At 44.1% G+C, this 26,794-nt stretch overlaps 1 protein-coding gene across 2 annotated transcripts in view; it reads right to left on the minus strand.

Annotated features, from left to right (window-relative positions):
* Positions 1-2,699: 2,699 nt before the first annotated feature.
* Positions 2,700-26,794, minus strand: part of LOC134585512 (uncharacterized) — a 48,295-nt gene continuing 24,200 nt past the window's right edge. For both annotated transcript variants that reach the window (XM_063440937.1, XM_063440936.1), the window contains exon 2: positions 2,700-3,425. In XM_063440937.1, the coding sequence (XP_063297007.1) occupies positions 2,721-3,410 (690 nt within the window). In that variant the 5' untranslated portion in view covers positions 3,411-3,425 and the 3' untranslated portion in view covers positions 2,700-2,720. The remainder of the gene's footprint in view (positions 3,426-26,794) is intronic.

Genomic DNA, 26,794 nt, shown 5'->3' on the forward strand with positions numbered 1-26,794 from the left:
TTACTTACATTCTGCGTGGCACGTTGTATGAAGCTGTAAGGAAGTGATCTGTATTCACTTTTACCCAGTGGGCCGATGTTACAGTGGGTCTGCTCACCGTCTTAAAGCGCCTTGGCCTTTGTTCAGCAATGCCCATCGTGTGGACCTAAGTGCTTGGGACACCCAATAGGCCCCCTAACTGTGCCAGTCCCAGTGCAGTCGCACCAGCTGCCCCGCGCTGGTTATCATATTAAAGGCAGCCAATGAGCCATTAACTGTGTCAAAGCAATCATACTTCCATCATTCTGATACTTTGAAAGCACTGCTTTCATTTTTTGAAAAATGGCTACATACCTGCTGTTAAACACTCAAGTTGAAATGGCTGCTCCAGTGTCCATGACCATTTCTGCTTTTTGAAGTGGTCATGAAGGAAGAAATTAAACACATCTAGTCCAATCTGTCTTGATACACACCCTGGTATAACCTGAGATAAGCTTCTGTTTCTCCCTTTTATCTTGATTGGCATCGGCTACAGTGTTTGCTTACAGTGTCACATAATATGAAGCTTTAAGTTTAGCTGTAAACAAGTCTTTATCTTGAAACAATAAAGTAAGTGATATTTCATAGATACCAATTAACATAGATATATGTAAAGATAGAGCATAATGTTTACAGTGCAGTGTGATTCGTTTGTAGTGATAATACTCCTAAATGTTTTTTTATTTTAACAGTTTATTTGGTAATCAGCAGTTAAGGGATTAAAGGGACAGTATAGTCACCAGAACAGCTACAGCTTAATGTAGTTGTCATAGTGTCTAGAGCATGTCCCTCCAGGCATTTTAATGTAAACACAGCCTTTTCAGAGAAAATGCAGTTTTTACATTACTGCCTAGGGACACCTCCAGTGGCTCTGCATGGAAACACTGAACATTTCCAAATGAGATGGATTGAATCAATGTATCACTATGGTGAGATGCTAATTGGACAGCGTAACTTTCCAATGGCAAAGCATTGGACTGGCTGAGAGTCAAGTTTGAAGATCTCAACCAAGACTGTGGGTCAGGTCGGGCGCATGCAGTGCCGGAATAAAAGGTGAGTAAACTCACTTTTTAAATTGGTTACAGGGGTCCGGGTAGCGAAATAGTGATATTACAGCTATAGTGACAAAAAATAAATGTTTGTATTCCTCTCACTATATTTTTCGTTTATGTACATTTGAACACTTGGCAGGAATAACATTCAATATGTAATGATTCTGAAGACATTAAATGAATTACTAACCAATGAAATGCTAGCATTATTTGGAATGTCTGTCGTACATTGCAATTCATTGAAAGATTGTCTTTATAAACCCTGTGCCTTGACAAATTGTTAAATTGCACCAGAAACTCTCTCAGTTTGATCATTCATCCCAACGCAGTTGAATCAACAAGAGTGTGGCTGTAAATTGTTCGATTCTCCAGGTAAAGAGAATGTTAGTCAACCGTAAGAGGACCCCGGAAAGGAAAGAACCCTAACAGTGTGTCAGCACGAGCCAGTGAGTGTGAGTATGGATCTGTGCATGTCCCACTCCAAAACCACTCTATCAGTGAGTGTGAGTCAGAAGCAGGTGGGTGTTTGTTTTTTTTTTTTTTGCATATCCTGGAAACTTAAAATGTTTTCATGGGGTAGGTAATGGGTGAGAAAATAGTGCAGCGCACTCAGACTACAAAAATACAAAAAACAAAGAAGGCTACTAAAATGCCTAACTAAGTATAAATATGGGGATTTGGTTCCACCATATGGCCATATGTTGTTAAGCCCACCACTACTTTCAAAGTACCCCATTATCGGTGGGTCCTACACTACAATGTGGGAGACAAATAAATAGTAATAGTGTCATAAATAAAATAGTGTTAAATACTAGTAAGAGCATAGTGAGTATACAAACAAAAGTGATGAAAGCAATTAAAAGCAGTGTTAAAACTAAATAATTGATGTGTTAGTGCTGAAAATGAGTATACTCACTAATGCAGATGACTGTGTTCACTGGAAAAAATAATAAAAAAGTGACTAGACTAATGACAAACTCCTCCTTAATATACACACCTGTGGCCACCTCTAAAGGAGACTCTGAAGCTGGGGGGGCCTGGGCGGGGTGCTTAACCCCTAAGGAATCTGGTCTGGACTCCAAATATAGTATTAACAGAGAAAGGATAGGGGGCACTCCCGAGACCTGAATTTTGCATGAAAGGTGCTGCCGCTGTGACCAAAATTTCATGAATGGCCCTGTTGACCTTGTGAACTTGCTACACCTCTACAGTTAGCCACTCAGCACTTGTTCATACAGATAGGGAGGAGGGGGAAGAGAACCAAATTTTTCTTGGTGCTAGGCAGCCAGTAACTAATACAAATTAGACTGGTCCCCCCTTATATAAGCCTTGGTAAGCACCCACTTAATTAAGTTTTTTTTTATTATTATTATTTTGTCCACCCACTTGCTTAGATATTTATAATGTCACTTCATTTAAAGGAGTCTAGGTCACTGGATTTGTTATAGCCAAGTTTTGTTAATTATCCATGGCATATTGTATTCACAATAAGGACAGTCCTTTATAGGACACTAAAGTTCACTAAATAGGGAGAAAATAACACAGAAAATGCACAAAAATTTATTTTGCCAAGCATAAGAAAAAATGTCCTATTGATAACATTTATTAATATGCAAGTTCACCATATGATTTATTGGAGAACCATTGGATTTATTGGAGAACACATGAAACTTCTGATCCCACTAGAGAAACACTTGTTGTGGGACCAAATTTAATGCCAGTCCCTAAGAATTTTACCTCCACACCATCCACTCCAGCTGATACTCCAGTATCTACACCAAGGCCAACCTTGACACCAAGAGGACCAGCGGAGGCAGAAGCACTTGCTATCTCTGCTTTGGCCATGGCACTTACTCCAGTCAAACTGGCTTCTGCACCAGCTGAGGCGTTGGGACCTCTAGCTTCAGCTTCAAACACGCTGACCTCAGCCCGTGCCTTTCCAATACCAGCTTCCGCATATGCTCCAATCTTCGGAATTCTCTTGCCAGTTTTGTCATTGAAGAAATTTTTGTAGGTTTTAGCAGAAGCAAAGGTTTCTTTTGCAAAAGCATCAGGCTCTCGGTCAAATGTGTCAATCATATTAAAGACACCAGAAGGACTTGCAGTTGCAGAAAATGGTGATATACTTGGCCTCTTAGAAAATGCCCGTTTTTTTAGAACTGGTATTGGTTTCTCAGAAAAGGATTGAATCCTATGAGGTATATCAGATATCCTGTTACCAGATATGGAAACCTTAATCCCAGAACGTCTAAAATGACGCTGTTTCTCCCAAGTGTACTTCTTTGGAACATAATCATTGTAATTTTCCTGTATTTCATCTTCATCTTCAATAAATTCCATTTCCAAATGCAGATTCTATAATGTGATTAAAAGAAAGAAGAAAAAAAAAAAACCACACACCACAAGGCCAAGTTTAATACACTGAAAACATGAACTCCTAAAAGATTAAGGCATTTTAAAAAAAAATTAATGTATGCAGTGCATTAGTGAACATGGCTTTTTCACCATGTGTAACACAAATTAACCTTTTTTTTGTTGAGAATATATATATATATATATATATATACACACATACATACATACACACATATACCAGATACAATTTGTATCTTGTAATACCTTTATCGGACTTACAGAATTTTGTAATGACAAGCTTTCGGGAGAACCTCCCTTTCTCAAGTCTAAAGCATTTCTGAGCAAAGACGACATATAGAATTTAAAGTTCAGTTGTGATAGAGGTGTTAAATATATATTATTTAAAGGAAGAACATAGGATATTCACACACACAGTAGTGAAATAGCTGGATATTCTACAATAGAATTCTGGCATTTGAAGTACAGGTACCAAAAACGTGACATCACGTTCAGCATGATGTGTAGTGTGTGGTGCAAAACTGGAACACAGTAGGTTAGAAATAAGGAACAATAAAGGTAAAACATTAAGACCAAAATTAAAAAAAACATACTGCCACAACACAACTAGTCATAACCTAATCTAATGATGCAAAATAGAACAAAAAAAGGTTGCGCCTAAAATATACAGTAAAACATATAAGAGTGTATATAATAAATAATATAAAATAATACAATTTAATATTAAATATTAAATGAAATATAAATGGATAATTGTCAATAGTCCAAAACACTTATCATAAGTCCATAATGGTAGATGCCGTGTATAAGAACAGGGATCCTGAGGCGTAAAATGGGGTGTGTCTTCACAAAGGTGTCCTTGAAATCCAGTGAAGTAATATGTGAAGAAAAAAACAAGAGGAACTCCAATGGCACAGTATATAGATGAATAAAATGGTAAATAAAATAAAAGTAGTCTTACTCACACTTTTCAGAGCTAGAACCTAGCTCTGATATAACGCACGTGAAGTGGAATAATCCCCACTCAAGGATATGCGGAGTAATATTGATTGCCGAGTATCTGGCTCAGATTCAACGTCCAAGTTGGTATTATTCGACCCAGGGAGATAAAATAAAGTATATAGTGCTCTCTGTATAGTAATTAAAAGGTATAAAAAGAGAATAAATATACTACTCACAGTATATAGAGCAGGCTTGTACTGCTCAATGTAGGCACTTGGGTGGTATCATCCCCACCTAAGGATCCTTTAGGCTTCTCGTCAGGTAGATAGTATATGTATAGTCAGGTGAAAAAGAAATCAAAATGGCTATAAAATGTTTTATGCCAAAGTATTTTCTTTATTGTAAAGTAATAAAAATAATATCTAAACGCGTTTCGCCGCAAGGGCTTCTTCAAGTAGATAATAGTAAAATAGTAATGGACTTATGATAAGTGTTTTGGACTATTGCCAATTATCCATTTATATTTCATTTAATATTTAATATTAAATTGCATTAATTTATATTATTTATTATATACACTCTTATATGTTTTACTGTATATTTTAGGCGCAACCTTTTTTGGTTCTATTTTGCATCATTTCTTATCATTAGGGGATTATAGGGGACTCCCCTTTAAGGATTGCAGCCTTACTATTATTTTCTTGTGTGGCAATCTAGCGCTGATTTTTTCTCTTTCCATAACCTAATCTAAACCTGAAGATAACTTATTGTCAGGATTACTACTTGATCCAGCATGTAGAATTGTGTCACACAGAGGACTAATGGGTAAGGTATTACTGGGCCTTAGAATGGCTGGACTGACGTACCAAAGAATAGTCAGGATACTAGCCAAAGTCAGGGAACACAGAAAGGGACATGATAAAGGAAAGCCAGAGGTCAGGGATACCAGAATACAGGGAAGTCAAAATCAAAAAACAGAATATAACTGTTCAGGAACACACTCTCAGACAACCACTAGGAAAACCACGACAGGACAATGAGGAAAGGTAATTTTGAGTTTAAATACATGCTTTACCTTTCTGATTGGCCAAGATCGATCTTTGACCCCCAAAACGTGCGCGCCCGGAGCCGCGTGACATCACGCTCATGCCGATGTCGTAAATCACGTGAGTGCACGTGGGGGTGTAATTTGCTGTGGATCCGCAGCGGCCATTAACATGCCACTAGTGTCAGTCATGCAGACGCACGACCTCTGGTTGCAGAGACCGCAAGGTGAGAGAGTATGTTACACTTATGTGGGTTCCTTGCCAATGAGCCAAGGGTCTACAAGTCTCGGGTGCAGGATTTTATGGGTGCATCCCATGTTCTTGGTTTAAATAACCATTCCTCTTTATGTTCTCTGCTCCTTTCCCACTGCTGAATGAGCATCACAGATTATTAATATTTTGGGTGATAGAATTTTTTTGGTAAACCTTTCAAATGTATACAACAAATGTTTGCTTTACCACCCCCTCTCTCTCCGTCCTTATCCCATCCTGGGTGTAAATACCTTCATATAACAGTCTCATCTCCATCCCTGTTAGTTAGGACTCACTTCAAACACCCAGATCCAAGCAATACTAAATCTTTCAATTTTTTCTGATCACTTCCCACCCTGGTTTCCAGTAAATGTATAGCATGTTCCTCCAGGTGTTGGAGAGATGTATCTACTGGTAAAATATAAAGGAAATGAGGAAGTAATTGAATAAGATCTCAGTTAACTTCCTTGGCCCATCACTTCCAAATTCCCGCTGCTACCCCTTGTCTAAAATCTCCCTTATATCTAGCTAAGCCAGGGCTCGAGTCCTGCAGGAACGCATGGGAACGGCGTTCCTGCACTTTTTCCAAAGCAGGAACGCCGTTCCCGTTCCCAGTCCTGCAGGACCTGCCCTGCTACCTGCACACAGGGCCCATCACACACTGTGTTTCCTCTCCGGCTCTAACTCTCGCGAGACCCGCGGCTGTCAGAGCGTTGCCACGGGTTACCATGGCAACGCTCCGCACAGGCGAGTCTCGCGAGAGTAGAGCTGGAGAGGAAACACAGCGTGTGATGGGCCCTGTGTGCAGCGGCTGGCTCCCCCACCGGACCACCAGGCAATCTCCCCCCTCCCTGACAAGGTAAGCAGCAGGGAGGGGGGAATAAAGTAAACAAATATAGACAAATAAAGTTAAAAAAAAATGCTCCCCCCATCATCCAGCACACACACACACACACACACACACATCATCCAGCACACACACACACACCATCCAGCACACACACACACACACACACACATCATCCAGCACACACACACACACCATCCAGCACACACACACACATCATCCAGCACACACACACACACCATCCAGCACACACACACACACACACACACACACACCATCCAGCACACACACACACACACCATCCAGCACACACACACACACACCATCCAGCACACACACACACACATCATCCAGCGCGCACACACACACATCATCCAGCGCGCACACACACACCATCCAGCGCACACACACACACACCATCCAGCGCACACACACACACACACACCATCCAGCACACACACACACACCATCCAGCACACACACACACCATCCAGCACACACACACACACACCCCATCCAGCACACACACACCATCCAGCACACACATCATCCAGCACACACACACACACACCATCCAGCACACACACACACACCATCCAGCACACACACACATCATCCAACACACACACACACACATCATCCAACACACACACACACACACCATCCAACACACACACACACCATCCAGCACACACACACACCATCCAGCACACACACACACACACACATCATCCAGCGCGCACACACACACCATCCTGCGCACACACACACACACATCATCCAGCGCGCACACACACACCATCCTGCGCACACACACACACACACACACCATCCAGCACACACACACACACACACACCCCATCCAGCACACACACACACACCATCCAGCACACACACACACACACACACACACCATCCAGCACACACACACACACACACACACACCATCCAGCACACACACACACACACACCATCCAGCGCACACACACACACACCATCCAGCACACACACACCATCCAGCACACACACACACCATCCAGCACACACACACACACACACACCATCCAGCACACACACACACACACCATCCAGCACACACATCATACAGCACACACACACACCATCCAGCACACGCACACCATCCAACACACACACACCATCCAACACACACACACCATCCAACACACACACACCATCCAACACACACACACCATCCAACACACATACACCATCCATCACACATACACACACTATCCAGCACACATCATCCAACACACACACACACATCATCCAGCACACACACACACATCATCCAGCACACACACACGCATCATCCAGCACACACACACGCATCATCCAGCACACACACACGCATCATCCAGCACACACACACGCATCATCCAGCACACACACACGCATCATCCAGCACACACACACGCATCATCCAGCACACACTGCATTCATTATACACAATCTGCACTTACTACAAACACACTACATTCATTATACACACTCTGCACTCACTACAAAGACACTACATACACTGCATTCATTATACACACTCTGCACTCACTACAGACACACTACATTCACTATACACACTGCATTCACTACACACACTGCATTCATTATACACACTGCATTCATTATACACACTGCATTCATTATACAAACTCTGCACTCACTACAAACACACTCACACTACATATGCTGCATTCATTATACACACTCTGCACACACACACCATCCAGCGCACACACACACACACACCATCCAGCGCACACACACACACACACACCATCCAGCACACACACCATCCAGCACACACACACACACACCCCATCCAGCACACACACACACACACACACCATCCAGCACACACACACCATCCAGCACACACATCATCCAGCACACACACACACACACCATCCAGCACACGCACACCATCCATCACACACACACTATCCAGCACACATCATCCAACACACACACACACACACCATCCAACACACACACACACCATCCAGCACACACACACCCCATCCAGCACACACGCACACACACACATCATCCAGCGCGCACACACACACCATCCTGCGCACACACACACACACACACACACCATCCAGCGCGCACACACACACCATCCTGCGCACACACACACACACACACACACACACCATCCAGCACACACACACACCATCCAGCACACAGACACACACCATCCAGCACACACACACACACCCCATCCAGCACACACACACCATCCAGCACACACACACACACACACCCCATCCAGCACACACACACACACACACACCATCCAGCACACACACACACACACACACACCATCCAGCGCACACACACCATCCAGCACACACACACACCATCCAGCACACACACACACACACCATCCAGCACACACATCATCCAGCACACACACACACACCATCCAGCACACGCACACCATCCAACACACACACACCATCCAACACACACACACCATCCAACACACACACACCATCCAACACACATACACCATCCATCACACATACACACACTATCCAGCACACATCATCCAACACACACACACACATCATCCAGCACACACACACACATCATCCAGCACACACACACGCATCATCCAGCACACACACACGCATCATCCAGCACACACACACGCATCATCCAGCACACACACACGCATCATCCAGCACACACTGCATTCATTATACACAATCTGCACTTACTACAAACACACTACATTCATTATACACACTCTGCACTCATTACAAAGACACTACATACACTGCATTCATTATACACACTCTGCACTCACTACAGACACACTACATTCACTATACACACTGCATTCACTACACACACTGCATTCATTATACACACTGCATTCATTATACACACTGCATTCATTATACAAACTCTGCACTCACTACAAACACACTCACACTACATATGCTGCATTCATTATACACACTCTGCACTCACTACAAACTACATTCATTATACACACTCTGCACTCACTACAAACACACTACATTCATTATACACACACTGCACTCACTACATACACACTACATTCATTATACACACTGCACTCACTACAAACACACTACATTCATTATACGCACGCATTACAAACACATTACATTCACTATACACACTCTGCACTCACTACATTCACTATACACACTTTGCACTCACTACATTCATTATACACATTCTGCACTCACTACAAAGTACATTCATTATACACACTCTCCACTTACTACAAACACACTACATTCATTATACACACACTGCACTCACTACAAACACACTACATTCATTATACACACTCCACACTCACTACATTCATTATACACACTGCACTCACTACAAACACACTACATTCATTATACACACTGCACTCACTACAAACACACTACATTCATTATACACACTGCACTCACTACAAACACACTACATTCATTATACGCACGCATTACAAACACATTACATTCACTATACACACTCTGCACTAACTACAAACACACTACATTCACTATACACACTTTGCACTCACTACACACACTACATTCATTATACACATTCTGCACTCAATACAAACACACTACATTTATTATACACACTCTGCACTCACTACAAACATACTACATTCATTATACACAATCTGCACTCACTACACACACTACATTCATTATACACACTGCACTCACTACACACACTACATTCATTATACACACTGCACTCACTACAAACACACTACATTCACTATACACACGTTGCACTCACTACAAACACACTACATTCACTATACACACGTTGCACTCACTACAAACACACTATATTCACTATACACACGTTGCACTCACTACAAACACACTACATTCACTATACACACGTTGCACTCACTACAAACACACTACATTCACTATACACACGTTGCACTCACTACACACACTACATTCATTATACACATTCTGCACTCACTACAAACACACTACATTTATTATACACACTCTGCACTCACTACAAACATACTACATTCATTATACACACTGCACTCACTACACACACTACATTCATTATACACACTGCACTCACTACACACACTACATTCATTATACACACTGCACTCACTACAAACACACTACATTCACTATACACACGTTGCACTCACTACACACACTACATTCATTATACACATTCTGCACTCACTACAAACACACTACATTTATTATACACACTCTGCACTCACTACAAACATACTACATTCATTATACACACTCTGCACTCACTACAAACATACTACATTCATTATACACACTCTGCACTCACTACAAACACACTACATTCATTATACACACTCTGCACTCACTACAAACACACTACATTCATTATACACACTCTGCACTCACTACATACACACTACATTCATTATACACACTACACATACTACATTCATTATACACACTGCACTCACTACACACACTACATTCATTATACACACTGCGCTCACTACACACACTACATTCATTATACACACTGCAATCACTACAAACACACTACATTCACTATACACACGTTGCACTCACTACACACACTACATTCATTACACACATAATGAATGTAGTATGTTTGTAGTGAGTGCAGAGTGTGTATAATGAATGTAGTATGTTTGTAGTGAGTGCAGAGTGTGTATAATAAATGTAGTGTGTTTGTAGTGAGTGCAGACTCACTACAAACACACTACATTTATTATACACACTCTGCACTCACTACAAACATACTACATTCATTATACACACTCTGCACTCACTACAAACATACTACATTCATTATACACACTCTGCACTCACTACAAACACACTACATTCGTTATACACAATCTACACTCACTACAAACACACAGCATTAATTATACACACTCTGCACTCACTACAAACACACTACATTTATTATACACACTGCACTCACTACAAACACACTACATTTCTTATTCATACTCTGCATTCACTACAAACACACTACATTCATTATACACACCCTGCACTGCACTATATGCATAGGAGTGTCATTTTTTTTTTTAGGGGGGGGGGGGACTCTTGGGTGAGTTCCCACACTTTTTTTCCCAGGACTTGACCCCTGAGCTAAGCGCTTTATATAAAAGAGCTTCAATGGCTAGATCTCAGCTCACGGGAAGGGCCCTTTTTACCTTTTATATTGGTCAATGTATATTTTACGCTCTCCCCTAATTGTACAGCGTTGCTGAATATGTTGACGATTTAGAAATACCAGTAATAAAAAAATAAATATGGAAATATTGTTAGACATAGACAAAGGAAATTCTAATATTCTCTCTGTGTTAGATGAATGTTAAAAGGTTAGTTAACAGGTAAAATAAGATAAAAATGAAGGTATGCACTACATTATAGTCTTGTAAGAAAAACAAAACAAAACATTTTTATGAGGCACGTGTCCAGGAAAAAAAAAAAAGTTCATTTAAACCACTACATCCAGACATAGTTATTCAATTAATTTATAGATATTTAAACCCAATTGGCAAACTTTAGACAAAATAAACATAGAAACACACACCCCAACTAAACGCCACACTACACACTTTTAAAAAAATATATTTCTACTTTCTTCTTTTACCATTTTCTGCCCCTAATATTTTTGTGCCTAGAGCAACCACCCTTCCTCACTGCACAAGGGCACTATATCCACTCCAGCAAGCTGTAGTTGTTCTGGCACATTTCAGTTTTGTTTCCTAGTTTCAAGGGAATCAGTCTAAGACTAAAAGTATCAATTTATAGTACAGAATTCAAGCACAGAAGAAAAATTTAACATTGATTCAAGAGATACCTGGAAACTGCACTGATAGGGTAATTCCACAGACTAGACACATGTTACTGAGAGCATGGTCTTAGACACCTCCAACTTTCATACAACATTCTTGCCTTCTCTGAGCAGGATGAACCTAGCAACATCTGAACTCATGAAGAAGTCTCTCAAACCCAGGTCACTATCTGAATAACCCAGTTTAAATAGATACAAATTACATCAGTTATATGCATGAGTAAAAGAGTGAAGGCCACATTAAATAAGATCTGTCAACCCACATGATTTTGTTTACATTATTTTATACTTATCCCTATTGTGACAAACGCTCTTTTCATCGGACGTTTGCCACAAACTCCTGAAGGAGTGTGAAAGCTGACCTCCTGACCACCAACTATGATCTAGGTCTGAGACCCCGTTCGAGAGTTACCCTGTCCAGCCGCCATTAGCAGCTTTCCGTGGGTGCCCCTGGTTCGGCTCTTTTCCTTCATTCGAATGGAACCTAATGCTAGCTCCCTGGTGGCCATTCGCAAGAACCAAACCCACAAATGGTCCTCAGTGGTACTTAGCTGCGACTGCTATGGAACTAATTTCAGCATGAGGTGACCGTGCGGTTCCCGAACAACTTGGTAGGGGTTTTGGACCACTTTGCAACCCGCAAGGAGAGAGCTTTTTTAGAGGGAAGATGCCTTAGACTAAGGGTAACAAACGCTATCTGAGAGCCACCCCATATTGCGGCCGCAGGAGCTCCCGAAAGTTGACCCTGGAACGGTTTTGGGCATAGGACCACATGTGCGGCCGGTCATAACTTGAACACAGTGGCGTTTTCCCTATACTGCATGGATCTGAGCGCTATTTGGCGCTCAGATCAGGGCTTTTTGGGGATGTATTTGTAGTGTTACTGTATATTTTTATGATGTTTTGGGGTATTTTTATGTTTTATATTTTTGTGTTTGCCTCTCTGTTCCTGGGAGATAATTAGCTTACCAGTCTTTAACTCAATTATCTCCCAGGCACAGTGATCTTTTGGAAGGGCTTGCATTGTATTGTGTGGATACCCCCTGCTGGGGGTTGTGTATGTAAGCAGGCAACTTGGCCATAATAAACCAGTTCCTTTACATCCTTCACTCAGTCTGCGCTAGTGTTTGGGTAGATCAGCTATACTCTCTATTGGAGAGCTTAATTACTTGAAGCTGTACTCAGGACCCTGTTCCAGGGCGGAAAGCGACGGAGAGACCCCAGCCAAGCTGCGGCGGCTAAGGGCTGAAGCACTACTGTGTCCCGGTGGAGATGTGGAATGCGAGCTTGATGGAGGTACCCAGTTGGAGTGCCAGGCGGTCCATAACACCTATATTTAACAAATTTGTATTAGTGAGGTGTGAAAAATTACATTCAAAAGTAGCCATCCACAAATTTGTTATCCTTTAACTGGTGATATCAATATCAGAAGACCAACCGGAGCAGTAAATACTAGACAGAGTGTTCAGTGTTAAAAAATAAATAAGAAGGAAGAAGGAACATGAAAATGTGGACAAATACCAAAGACCAAAGCCGGCCAAAGACATTGTGATGCCTGGGTCGAAGGATGAAATGCTGCCCTCCCTGACCAAATGCACGCCATGCAGACTTTTTAAAAAGGCAATGTTTACAGTGCTGCCTAGGAACACTTCTAGTGGCAGTCACTCAGATGGCCACGAGAGGTGCTTCCTGGCTTAACTGATCCAATGCAGAAATGCATGAGAAGATGCTAACTGGGACAGGGTGGCGTTTTGCTGCGCATGCGCAGTAGCCTCCTAATGCTTTCCTATGGGAAAGCCTTGGATTGGCTGAGATCATCAAATTCAGATTTGATGATCTCAGGCAAGGAGGCAGAATGAGACTGGAAATAAGTTGAATAAAATCGGCTTTTACTCTAACAGGGCCCTGGTAACATAAACATCACTTTTACAACTACTGTATAGTCTTAACACTATGAAAATATACATACACAAACACAAACTGCCCAATACATAATAAATACATGCACATTGCCCAATACATAGGCACGCACATTTCCGAATACATACCCACACAAAGACACTGCCTAATGCATGCACACATTACATACATAAACTGCCTAATGCATACACAGGTAAACTACCTAATACATACATACACTCAGTCTCATTCACAGACACAGGGCAGATGCAATGATTTCTGCTGCCCTAGGCAAAGATCCGTTTTGCCGTCCCCTCATGTCACTCACTCACTGACAGACACACACTGGCAGACACACACACACACACACACACAGAAACTCACTGACATACATACAATTACTAGCTTACAGACCCACTGTCAGGGTACCTGAAGTCTCTACCTCTGAGAGAGGTAGAGACTTAGAAGTTTATCCGTCCAGAAGGGCTGTTTCCTCCGTTCCTCGCGGTCCTTCCGGCCATTTACACGCCGGCCGCGAGGGATCCACTTCCTTTTGTAACACGATGTCCAGCAGTCGACGTCATGACGCCAACCCGGACCGACCTGTCACTCAATTGTCTGGAGACTAATCAGGACTCGTCGGAGGCGTGTCTACTCTCTTGAGCCAGGGTATTTAACAGTGCTTCTTCCATTTGCTCATTGCCCTGTCGTGGTTCTAGCCTGTCTAGTCACCCAGCGCTCTTGTATTCCAGTTATCCTTTTGGTTCCGACCCGGCTTGTTTGTTTTACTCTGCTTATCTCTGTTACCCTTTGACTCGGCTTGTTCCTCGCTTACCTGTCTTCTCGTTCCCTCGACCTCGGCTTGCCTTTGACCATTCTCTATATCTCCGTACGTTAGTCCGGCCATTCTAAGGTCCGGTATACGTACCTTTCTACTGTCTGTACTCTGCGTGTTGGATCCCTGTCCCGATCCTGACATTACGACAGGGCCAATGGATCCTGCAAGTACAAACAGTCAGCTTGGTCCTTCCGATCCTAGGTTTGAAGCCATGGAACACAGAATGGATCAGATGGCCCTAGCACTACAGGCGCTATTATCTCGTGCTAATAACCCACCAGAGGAGACACGTACTACTTCTATTTCTCCTGTGAGTTCAGGCCTAGAGGTAGCCACTGTAGGTGCCTCTTCCCGCATTACCCCACCAGTACGTTATGGGGGTTCACCTGAAAAGTGTCGTGGTTTTTTAAACCAGATCAGTATCCACTTTGAATTACAACCTCGCTCCTATCCTACAGATAGGGCGAAGGTTGGATTTATTATCACCTTACTCATTGAGAGAGCTCTGAGATGGGCCAACCCATTATGGGAGAATGATAACCCGTTAGTATATAATTATAATGCCTTTGTAGCTGCCTTTAGAAGAACTTTTGACCCTCCTGGCAGAAAGGTCACTTCTGGCAGCTAGATTACTTTTGCGCCTGAGACAAGAGAACCGAACACTTGTGGATTATGCACTAGAGTTCAGGTCTATGGCGGCAGAAGTTAAGTGGAATGAGCAGGCTTATATAGATGTATTTTTGAACGGGCTATCAGATGTAATCCTTGACGAGGTTGCTACTAGAGAGCTTCCTGAAAATTTGGAGGATTTAATTTTGTTCATATCTCGTATTGATGAGCGTTTAAGAGAGAGACAGAACACTCGAGAGAGGAACCTTAGACCTTCCTTTAAATTAGCTCCCGCATTTCAAAGTCCTGATTCCACTACCTCACTGTTTCCTGAACCTATGCAGATAGGCAATACTCGCCTCTCAGAAGAGGAAAGACAGTACAGGAGAAGGGAGGGATTGTGTATGTATTGTGGAGTCAGAGGTCACTTACGCCTGAATTGTCCTAATCGCTCGGGAAACGCCCGCACCTAAGTTTCTCTAGAGGACAGGCCTTGGGTGTTTCTATTTTGTCCTCTACTCATAACTATAAAGATCACAGGCTTCTGCTACCAGTTTCTCTAACTTGGGAGAAGGGAGTACTAAAGACCATGGCTTTGATAGATTCCGGAGCTGCTGAGAATTTTATCGACCAGGCCTTTGCTACTAAACACACTATCCCATCCCAGTTAAGGGATACACCCTTGGCCGTTGAGGCCATAGATGGTAGACCTTTACTTGAGCCTGTTATCTTTCGTGAAACCATACCCGTTAACTTAACTGTTGGTATCTTACACGAGGAGAACTTATCGCTTATGCTTATTTCGTCCCCTTCTGTTCCCATAGTCCTGGGTTACCCATGGTTAAAGAGACATAACCCTATTATTGATTGGGAGTTAGGGGAGATACTCTCATGGGGCCAGGGTTGCCAGGAGAGGTGTTTACGGAGGGTTTCTCCATTGGGTATAATTAACACACCAAGTAGTTCTACCCAGTCTACAGATTTACAGATACCGCCTCGGTACCTGGATTTAAAAGCAGTATTCGACAAAAAGAATGCTGATACTCTACCTCCACACAGGACTTTTGACTGTAAAATTAATCTGCTACCTGGTACCATGCCTCCGGGGTAATGTATATCCTCTATCCACCAAAGAGAATTCAGTTCTAGAGGAATATATCCGGGAGAATCTAGACAAGGGATTCATTAGGAGATCTTCTCCTCCTGCCGGGGCTGGTTTTTTTTTTGTTAAAAAGAAGGATGGTTCCCTAAGACCTTGCATTGATTACCGAGGTTTGAATAAAATAACCATCAGAAACGCCTATCCGATTCCCTTGATTACCGAGCTGTTTGATCGCCTAAAGGGCTCTAAAATTTTCACCAAGTTGGATCTCAGAGGGGCATATAACTTGGTGAGAATCCAGCAAGGACACGAGTGGATGACAGCGTTCAATACCCGTTATGGGCATTATGAATACACGGTCATGCCCTTTGGTCTTTGTAACGCACCGGCAGTATTTCAGGATTTGATTAATGAAGTTCTCAGGGAGTTTCAACATGATTGTGTTATTGTGTACCTGGACGACATACTTATACACTCTAGAGAGATTGAGACCCACCACAGACAAGTCAGAAAGGTATTACACAAACTTCTTCAACATGGGTTATACTGCAAATTGGAGAAATGTAGTTTTGACCAGTCTCAGATAGACTTTCTTGGTTACGTGATTTCTGGGGAGGGCTTTAAGATGGATCCCGACAAACTCCAGTCTATTTTAGATTGGCCATTGCCTAAGGGACTCAAGGCTATTCAGAGGTTTGTTGGTTTCTCCAATTATTATAGGCGCTTTATTAAGGGATACTCTTCTATTATTGCGCCTATTACCAATATGACCAGACAGGGGGCTGACACTAAGACTTGGTCTACTGAAGCTCTCGTTGCTTTCAAGACTCTCAAAGAACTTTTTGCCTCTGCTCCAATTTTAGTCCACCCTGATACGACACTGCCGTTCCTACTCGAGGTCGATGCCTCTGAGACAGGCGTAGGCACTGTTCTGTCACAAAGGTTGGGGGTGGACAAACCACTACACCCTTGTGGTTTTTTTTCCAAGAAACTGTCTGGCCCTGAGAGCAGATATGACATCGGTGATAGGGAATTATTAGCGGTCATTATGGCTTTAAAGGAGTGGAGACATTTATTGGAGGGGACCTTACATCCTGTTACCATTTTAACGGATCACAAGAACTTGTCCTATATTGGGGAGGCTAAGCGACTGTCCGCCAGACAAGCTCGTTGGTCCTTATTCCTGACCCACTTCAATTATGTACTTACTTATAGACCTGGTTCTAAGAACTCTAAAGCCGATGCTTTGTCCCGCCAATATGAACCTTCTACTATATCTGAACCTGTTCTTTCCTCTATAGTTCCGAAATGCAATATTATCGCTAACACGAACCTCAGGATTCACTCTCCGTTACTTGCCGAGATCTTAAAGTTGCAACATCTAGCCCCTAAACAGACTCCCGGGGGTCGACATTTCTTTCCTCCTGCTCTTCAACTGGAACTGTTACAATGTTTCCACAACAGCAAGGTGGCTGGACATCCTGGCATTCGCAAGACGTGCGCTTTGATCTCTAAAGACTTCTGGTGGCCTGCTTTACGTAGGGATATCAAAGATTTCATCGGTGCGTGTGAGGTTTGTACTAAGACCAAGCAACCTCATACGCTTCCATGTGGATTCCTGCATCCCTTAGAGGTTCCAGAAAAGCCCTGGTCCTGCTTGGCTATGGACTTTATTGTCGATTTACCTATATCTAAAAAACAGACTGTTATCCTCACTGTGGTTGACAGATTCACCAAGATGGCTCACTTCGTTCCCCTGCCTAAACTTCCATCTTCTCCCGAGTTGGCAGAGATATTCGCAAGGGAGATTTTTCGTTTACATGGGATACCCTCCCAAATTGTATCTGACAGAGGTTCCCAATTTGTTTCTCGTTTTTGGAGATCCTTCTGCTCTCAACTGGGTATCAAATTGAATTTCTCTTCCGCCTATCATCCTCAGTCTAACGGAGCTGCTGAACGCACCAACCAAAAGATTGAACAATATTTACGTTGTTTTGTTTCCGAACACCAGGACGATTGGGTCGGTTTGATTCCTTGGGCGGAGTTCACGCACAACAATCTCGTTTGTGATTCTACTCATTCAAGCCCCTTCTTCATGAATTATGGCTTTCATCCATCCATTCTTCCCTCGGTTTCTCCTTCCCAAGGGGTACCGTCGGTTGATGTTCATGTTGCCAATTTGAGGAAGTTGTGGGATCAGACTCGACAAATTCTTCTGCACAATTCTATGCTGGTTAAGAAACACGCTGATAAACGTAGAAGGTCGGCTCCGGTTTTTGTTCCAGGCGATAGAGTATGGTTAAGCACTAGAAACATTCGTTTAAAAGTGCCTTCCATGAAGTTCGCTCCTCGTTATATTGGACCTTACAGGGTTCTGACTAGAATTAACCCAGTTGCGTATCGTCTAGCCCTCCCATCTGCCTTACGCATCCCTAACTCCTTTCATGTTTCATTGCTGAAACCGCTAGTCTGCAACAGATTTTCCTCCACGGTATCCTCTCCTCGCTCTGTTCAGGTGGAGGGTCAGGAGGAGTATGAGGTCAACTCTATCATCGATTCTCGAATATCCCGGGGGAGAGTACAATATCTGGTCGACTGGAAAGGATATGGTCCTGAGGAGAGGAGTTGGGTACCTCAAGAGGATGTTCATGTTCCTCGCCTCCGCAGGGCGTTTCACTCCCGCTTTCCATCTCGTCCCGGTTCCTTCCGCCCGGTGGGCGTATCTGAGAGGGGGGGTACTGTCAGGGTACCTGAAGTCTCTACCTCTGAGAGAGGTAGAGACTTAGAAGTTTATCCGTCCAGAAGGGCTGTTTCCTCCGTTCCTCGCGGTCCTTCCGGCCATTTACACGCCGGCCGCGAGGGATCCACTTCCTTTTGTAACACGACGTCCAGCAGTCGACGTCATGACGCCAACAGGGGGCTGACACTAAGACTTGGTCTACTGAAGCTCTCGTTGCTTTCAAGACTCTCAAAGAACTTTTTGCCTCTGCTCCAATTTTAGTCCACCCTGATACGACACTGCCGTTCCTACTCGAGGTCGATGCCTCTGAGACAGGCGTAGGCACTGTTCTGTCACAAAGGTTGGGGGTGGACAAACCACTACACCCTTGTGGTTTTTTTTCCAAGAAACTGTCTGGCCCTGAGAGCAGATATGACATCGGTGATAGGGAATTATTAGCGGTCATTATGGCTTTAAAGGAGTGGAGACATTTATTGGAGGGGACCTTACATCCTGTTACCATTTTAACGGATCACAAGAACTTGTCCTATATTGGGGAGGCTAAGCGACTGTCCGCCAGACAAGCTCGTTGGTCCTTATTCCTGACCCACTTCAATTATGTACTTACTTATAGACCTGGTTCTAAGAACTCTAAAGCCGATGCTTTGTCCCGCCAATATGAACCTTCTACTATATCTGAACCTGTTCTTTCCTCTATAGTTCCGAAATGCAATATTATCGCTAACACGAACCTCAGGATTCACTCTCCGTTACTTGCCGAGATCTTAAAGTTGCAACATCTAGCCCCTAAACAGACTCCCGGGGGTCGACATTTCTTTCCTCCTGCTCTTCAACTGGAACTGTTACAATGTTTCCACAACAGCAAGGTGGCTGGACATCCTGGCATTCGCAAGACGTGCGCTTTGATCTCTAAAGACTTCTGGTGGCCTGCTTTACGTAGGGATATCAAAGATTTCATCGGTGCGTGTGAGGTTTGTACTAAGACCAAGCAACCTCATACGCTTCCATGTGGATTCCTGCATCCCTTAGAGGTTCCAGAAAAGCCCTGGTCCTGCTTGGCTATGGACTTTATTGTCGATTTACCTATATCTAAAAAACAGACTGTTATCCTCACTGTGGTTGACAGATTCACCAAGATGGCTCACTTCGTTCCCCTGCCTAAACTTCCATCTTCTCCCGAGTTGGCAGAGATATTCGCAAGGGAGATTTTTCGTTTACATGGGATACCCTCCCAAATTGTATCTGACAGAGGTTCCCAATTTGTTTCTCGTTTTTGGAGATCCTTCTGCTCTCAACTGGGTATCAAATTGAATTTCTCTTCCGCCTATCATCCTCAGTCTAACGGAGCTGCTGAACGCACCAACCAAAAGATTGAACAATATTTACGTTGTTTTGTTTCCGAACACCAGGACGATTGGGTCGGTTTGATTCCTTGGGCGGAGTTCACGCACAACAATCTCGTTTGTGATTCTACTCATTCAAGCCCCTTCTTCATGAATTATGGCTTTCATCCATCCATTCTTCCCTCGGTTTCTCCTTCCCAAGGGGTACCGTCGGTTGATGTTCATGTTGCCAATTTGAGGAAGTTGTGGGATCAGACTCGACAAATTCTTCTGCACAATTCTATGCTGGTTAAGAAACACGCTGATAAACGTAGAAGGTCGGCTCCGGTTTTTGTTCCAGGCGATAGAGTATGGTTAAGCACTAGAAACATTCGTTTAAAAGTGCCTTCCATGAAGTTCGCTCCTCGTTATATTGGACCTTACAGGGTTCTGACTAGAATTAACCCAGTTGCGTATCGTCTAGCCCTCCCATCTGCCTTACGCATCCCTAACTCCTTTCATGTTTCATTGCTGAAACCGCTAGTCTGCAACAGATTTTCCTCCACGGTATCCTCTCCTCGCTCTGTTCAGGTGGAGGGTCAGGAGGAGTATGAGGTCAACTCTATCATCGATTCTCGAATATCCCGGGGGAGAGTACAATATCTGGTCGACTGGAAAGGATATGGTCCTGAGGAGAGGAGTTGGGTACCTCAAGAGGATGTTCATGTTCCTCGCCTCCGCAGGGCGTTTCACTCCCGCTTTCCATCTCGTCCCGGTTCCTTCCGCCCGGTGGGTGTATCTGAGAGGGGGGGTACTGTCAGGGTACCTGAAGTCTCTACCTCTGAGAGAGGTAGAGACTTAGAAGTTTATCCGTCCAGAAGGGCTGTTTCCTCCGTTCCTCGCGGTCCTTCCGGCCATTTACACGCCGGCCGCGAGGGATCCACTTCCTTTTGTAACACGACGTCCAGCAGTCGACGTCATGACGCCAACCCGGACCGACCTGTCACTCAATTGTCTGGAGACTAATCAGGACTCGTCGGAGGCGTGTCTACTCTCTTGAGCCAGGGTATTTAACAGTGCTTCTTCCATTTGCTCATTGCCCTGTTGTGGTTCTAGCCTGTCTAGTCACCCAGCGCTCTTGTATTCCAGTTATCCTTTTGGTTCCGACCCGGCTTGTTTGTTTTACTCTGCTTATCTCTGTTACCCTTTGACTCGGCTTGTTCCTCGCTTACCTGTCTTCTCGTTCCCTCGACCTCGGCTTGCCTTTGACCATTCTCTATATCTCCGTACGTTAGTCCGGCCATTCTAAGGTCCGGTATACGTACCTTTCTACTGTCTGTACTCTGCGTGTTGGATCCCTGTCCCGATCCTGACACCCACACACATACACACACACACACACCGTCACTGACAGACACACACAAACAGGCAGACACACACACACACACACACTCACTGACATACATACACACTGACAGACAGACACTTACTGACACACACACAAACTCACTGACAGACATACACTCACACACTTACTCACTGACAGACACATACAGACACTCACTGACATTCATACACTCACTGGCAGACACATACAGACACTCACTGACATTCATACACTCACTGGCAGACACACACACACACTTACTGACCCACACAGTCACACACACAGACACTCACTCACACATACTGACAGGCAAACACTCACTGACAAACACACTCACTGACACACAAACAGGCAGGCACTCACTGACTGACAGACACACACACTCACTGACAGACATACTGGCAGACACACACACACACACTGATAGGCGTACAATACTTAGTGACACACACATACACAAACTCACTGATAGACCCACACACATGCAAGCAGTCACTGACAGACCCACACTGACATGCACACACACTGACGTACATCCACAGGCAGACACTCACTGACTGACAGACACACACACACACACTCACACCATTTTATTTTTTTAGGCCTTCCCTACCTCCCTGGGGTCCAGTGTGGGGCATCTCCTCACTCTTCCAGCATGCTGCTTAGTATGCCAGGGCCCAAATCATATCATATTCCGGCTCCCGGCAACACAGAGACCGCGCGAGGGAGGAGTAACAGGCTCCAAGAACAGCCCCTCGCTCGTCACCTGGCTTCTCCTTCCCCCTCTCCTCCTGTCACCGGCGTTTGTTGGCAGAGCAGGCACCTGCCATCAACCTGCCTGCTCTGCCTTACCTAGCACCGTTTTGGGATGCCCTGAGGTGGTGTTGCGGTCACCGGCCCGCCGAGCCTCACGGTCGTGCCCGACCGGCACGACCGCTCCGACTACACGAGCTTACCTGCTCGTCGGCGAGCCGGGAACCGCGCGTGTAGTTCTTCCGGGCATCACGCCCGAATCCAATATGGCGCCGACCACGTGGTCGCGTCTATGGATAGCCCCGCCCCCGAGAATTATACTAACGTGTGCGTGACGTCACGACGTCAACGCACACGTACGTTCTGGGGTCAGAGGTCGCCCTCTGACCAATCATAGCTTAGAGAGGGGTATTTAAACCCCTAATTCACCCTAGTACTTTGCCATGTCGTGGTTTCAGTTTCCTGGTTTCCTGAAAGTGCTAGTTTCGTGTTTCTGATTTCCTGGTATCCTGATCCTTGGCGTTTCCCTGGTTATTCTGATCTCTGGTTTCCCTGACTTGGCTTGTCTTATCGGTATTGAGTATTTTCTGGCTTCCTTGACCTCGGCTTTCCCTTTGACCATTCTCTGTCTCTAGCGTATTAGTCCGGCCATTCTAAGGTCCGGTTTACGCTCTGTCCTGTTATTTTTCCTTTTCTGACTTATGTATATGTTTACATAGATTCTGCGTGCTGGACCACATTACTAGTCGTGACATTACGACATGGCCATGGATCCTGCAGAACTATGCAAACATATGATCGCCTGTGAAAATAGGGTGGAGGATATGGACCACAGGTTAGACCAATTTGCTCAGGCATTTCAGACCTTGCTCCAGAGGACTGCCTATTTAGAGGTCCCTCCTGTACCACCTGTGGTTCCGCCACCTGTAGTGGTTCCCGTACCACATAAACCACCGTCCATAACTTTGTCACCGCCCCCTCGTTATGGAGGTGATTCTAAGGAATTTAGAGTTTTTTTAAACCAAATAGAATACCACTTTGAGGCCTCCCAACAGATAGATCTAAAATAGGCTATCTGATGAACCAATTAACTGGAAAAGCCTTGACTTGGGCTAACCCCTTATGGGAAAGTGGTGACGCAATAGCCTGTGATTACAGTACCTTTCTTACGGCCTTTAAGGCTACATTTGAACCTAAAGGCAGGGAGAGGAACGCTGCCAAAGCCCTTATGAGAATCAGGCAAGGCAATCGTTCTGTAGCCGATTATGCAATAGAGTTCAGGACATTAGCGTCTGAGGTTGATTGGACCAATAGCGGTCTGGTGGCTGCTTTCTCTGAAGGTTTAGCTGAGAATATACAAGATGAAACTGCAGCTAGAGACCTTCCGGTTAGTCTTAATGAGTTTATTGCCTACATGATAAACATTGATAACCGGCTCAGAGAGAGAGAGAAAAACAAACAACGTAACAGACGTTCTAATTTGTCCATAGCTCCTCGTTTCTCTAACCCAGTGGTGAGTAGCCAAACGCCTCTTCCAGAACCTGAACCCATGCAATTGGGTAGTGCTAAACTCACTGAGGCAGAGAGACAACACAGACGTAACGAGGGGTTATGTATGTATTGTGGCAAGAAGGGACATCTAAGATCGTCATGCCCGGTTCGGCCGGAAAACTTGCACACCTAAGGCACGTACGGGGACCGACCTTAGGTGTGATGTATATGTCCCCTAAATTGACTAAGAACCGTTTCCTGGTCAAAGTAACCTTATCTTTCGAGAACACTACTGTTCAGTGTGAGGCTATGATTGACTCTGGGGCAGCGGAGAATTTCCTAGACAAAGAGTTCTCTGCTAAACATCTCCTGCCCTTAAGACATAAAGAGAAACCTATAGCAGTCGAGGCCATTGATGGAAGGCCTCTTACCCAGCCTTTCATCACACACGAAACTCTGCCAATCACTGTTTCAGTGGGTATTCTCCACTCTGAAGAAATTACCTTTCAAATCATATCTTCACCTACAGTTCCGATAATACTCGGTTTCCCTTGGCTCCTGAAACACAATCCACGTTTAGATTGGATTGAAGGAGAGATTGTGAGTTGGGGTGAGAGATGCAAAGGTGTTTGCTTTAAGCAAATCCCACAACCTATTGGCACCATTAATGTTCCTGTTACACCTCCCTTGACCACACAAATTCCTCAGCAGTATATGGATTTGAAAGAGGTATTTAACAAGGTCCAGTCAGAAGGGTTACCTCCTCATAGACCTTATGACTGTACTATAGACTTATTGCCAGGGACTATGCCTCCCAAGGGAGGAGTCTATGCCTTGTCCCCCCAGGAAAATCTTTGTTTGGAGGAATATATTAAGGATGCTCTCAGAAAGGGTCATGTCCGTAGGTCCTCCTCACCAGCCGGGGCTGGATTCTTCTTTGTCTCTAAAAAAGAAGGAGACCTACGCCCTTGTATTGATTATAGGGGTTTGAATAGGATTACCATAAAAAATGCCTACCCTATTCCCCTTATATCAGAGCTATTCGACAGATTAAAGGGAGCTCGAGTCTTTACCAAGCTCGATCTCCGAAGTGCCTACAATCTAGTCAGAATTAAGGACGGTCACGAATGGAAGACCGCATTTAACACCAGAATGGGACATTACGAATACCTGGTTATGCCGTTTGGATTATGTAACGCTCCAGCGGTATTCCAGGATTTTATCAACGATGTCCTAAGAGAGTACCTTCACATGTTCGTTCTAGTGTATTTGGACGACATTCTCATCTATTCCCCAGACCTAGAGACACATCACGAACATGTGAGAATTGTACTGAAAACCCTGTTACAGAACGGCCTTTACTGTAAACTGGAGAAATGCCAGTTTGACCAAACGGAGATACAATTCCTTGGATACGTTATATCTCCGTCTGGTTTCCAGATGGATCCACGTAAACTGGAGGCAGTCTTACAGTGGCCATTACCCAAGGGCCTTAAAGCTACTCAACGCTTTATAGGTTTTGCGAATTACTACCGCAAATTCATAAGGGGATTTTCCTCCGTGATTTCCCCTATAACCAATTTAACAAAAAAAGGAGCAAATTGTATATCTTGGCCCAAAGAAGCAAGAGAGGCATTTGAACGATTAAAATCTTTATTTTCCTCAGCACCTGTCCTGACCCATCCTGATCCATCCAAACCATTTATCCTAGAGGTGGATGCATCAGAGACAGGAGTTGGAGCCATTCTGTCTCAAAGAGAGAGTCCTGATACGCCTTTACATCCCTGTGGATTTTACTCTCGCAAACTCACACCTGCAGAGAGGAATTACGACATAGGGAATAGGGAACTTTTGGCCATTGTACTTGCCCTTAAGGAATGGAGGCATCTCTTGGAAGGTTCCAAAGAGCCACTTTTGATCTTTACTGATCATAAGAATTTGGCTTATATTGGGGACGCTAAGAGACTGTCCTCTCGTCAGGCTAGGTGGTCATTGTTCCTCTCCCGATTCAATTTCGTAATTACATACAGACCTGGTACTAAAAACACCAAGGCAGATGCACTTTCTCGGCAGTTTGAGACAGATGAAGTTCCGGAACAGGTGATATATCCTATTGTACCTCCTGAATGCCTCATTGCCACTACAGTTTCCGAAGTGTCTTCTCCACTCTTCTGTGCCATAATAGCAGATCAAACTCAGGCACCTGTGGGAAAACCTCCGGACAAACTGTATGTGTCAC

The sequence above is a fragment of the Pelobates fuscus genome, chromosome 2, assembly GCF_036172605.1.
Source record: "Pelobates fuscus isolate aPelFus1 chromosome 2, aPelFus1.pri, whole genome shotgun sequence".
Lineage (NCBI taxonomy): Eukaryota > Metazoa > Chordata > Amphibia > Anura > Pelobatidae > Pelobates > Pelobates fuscus.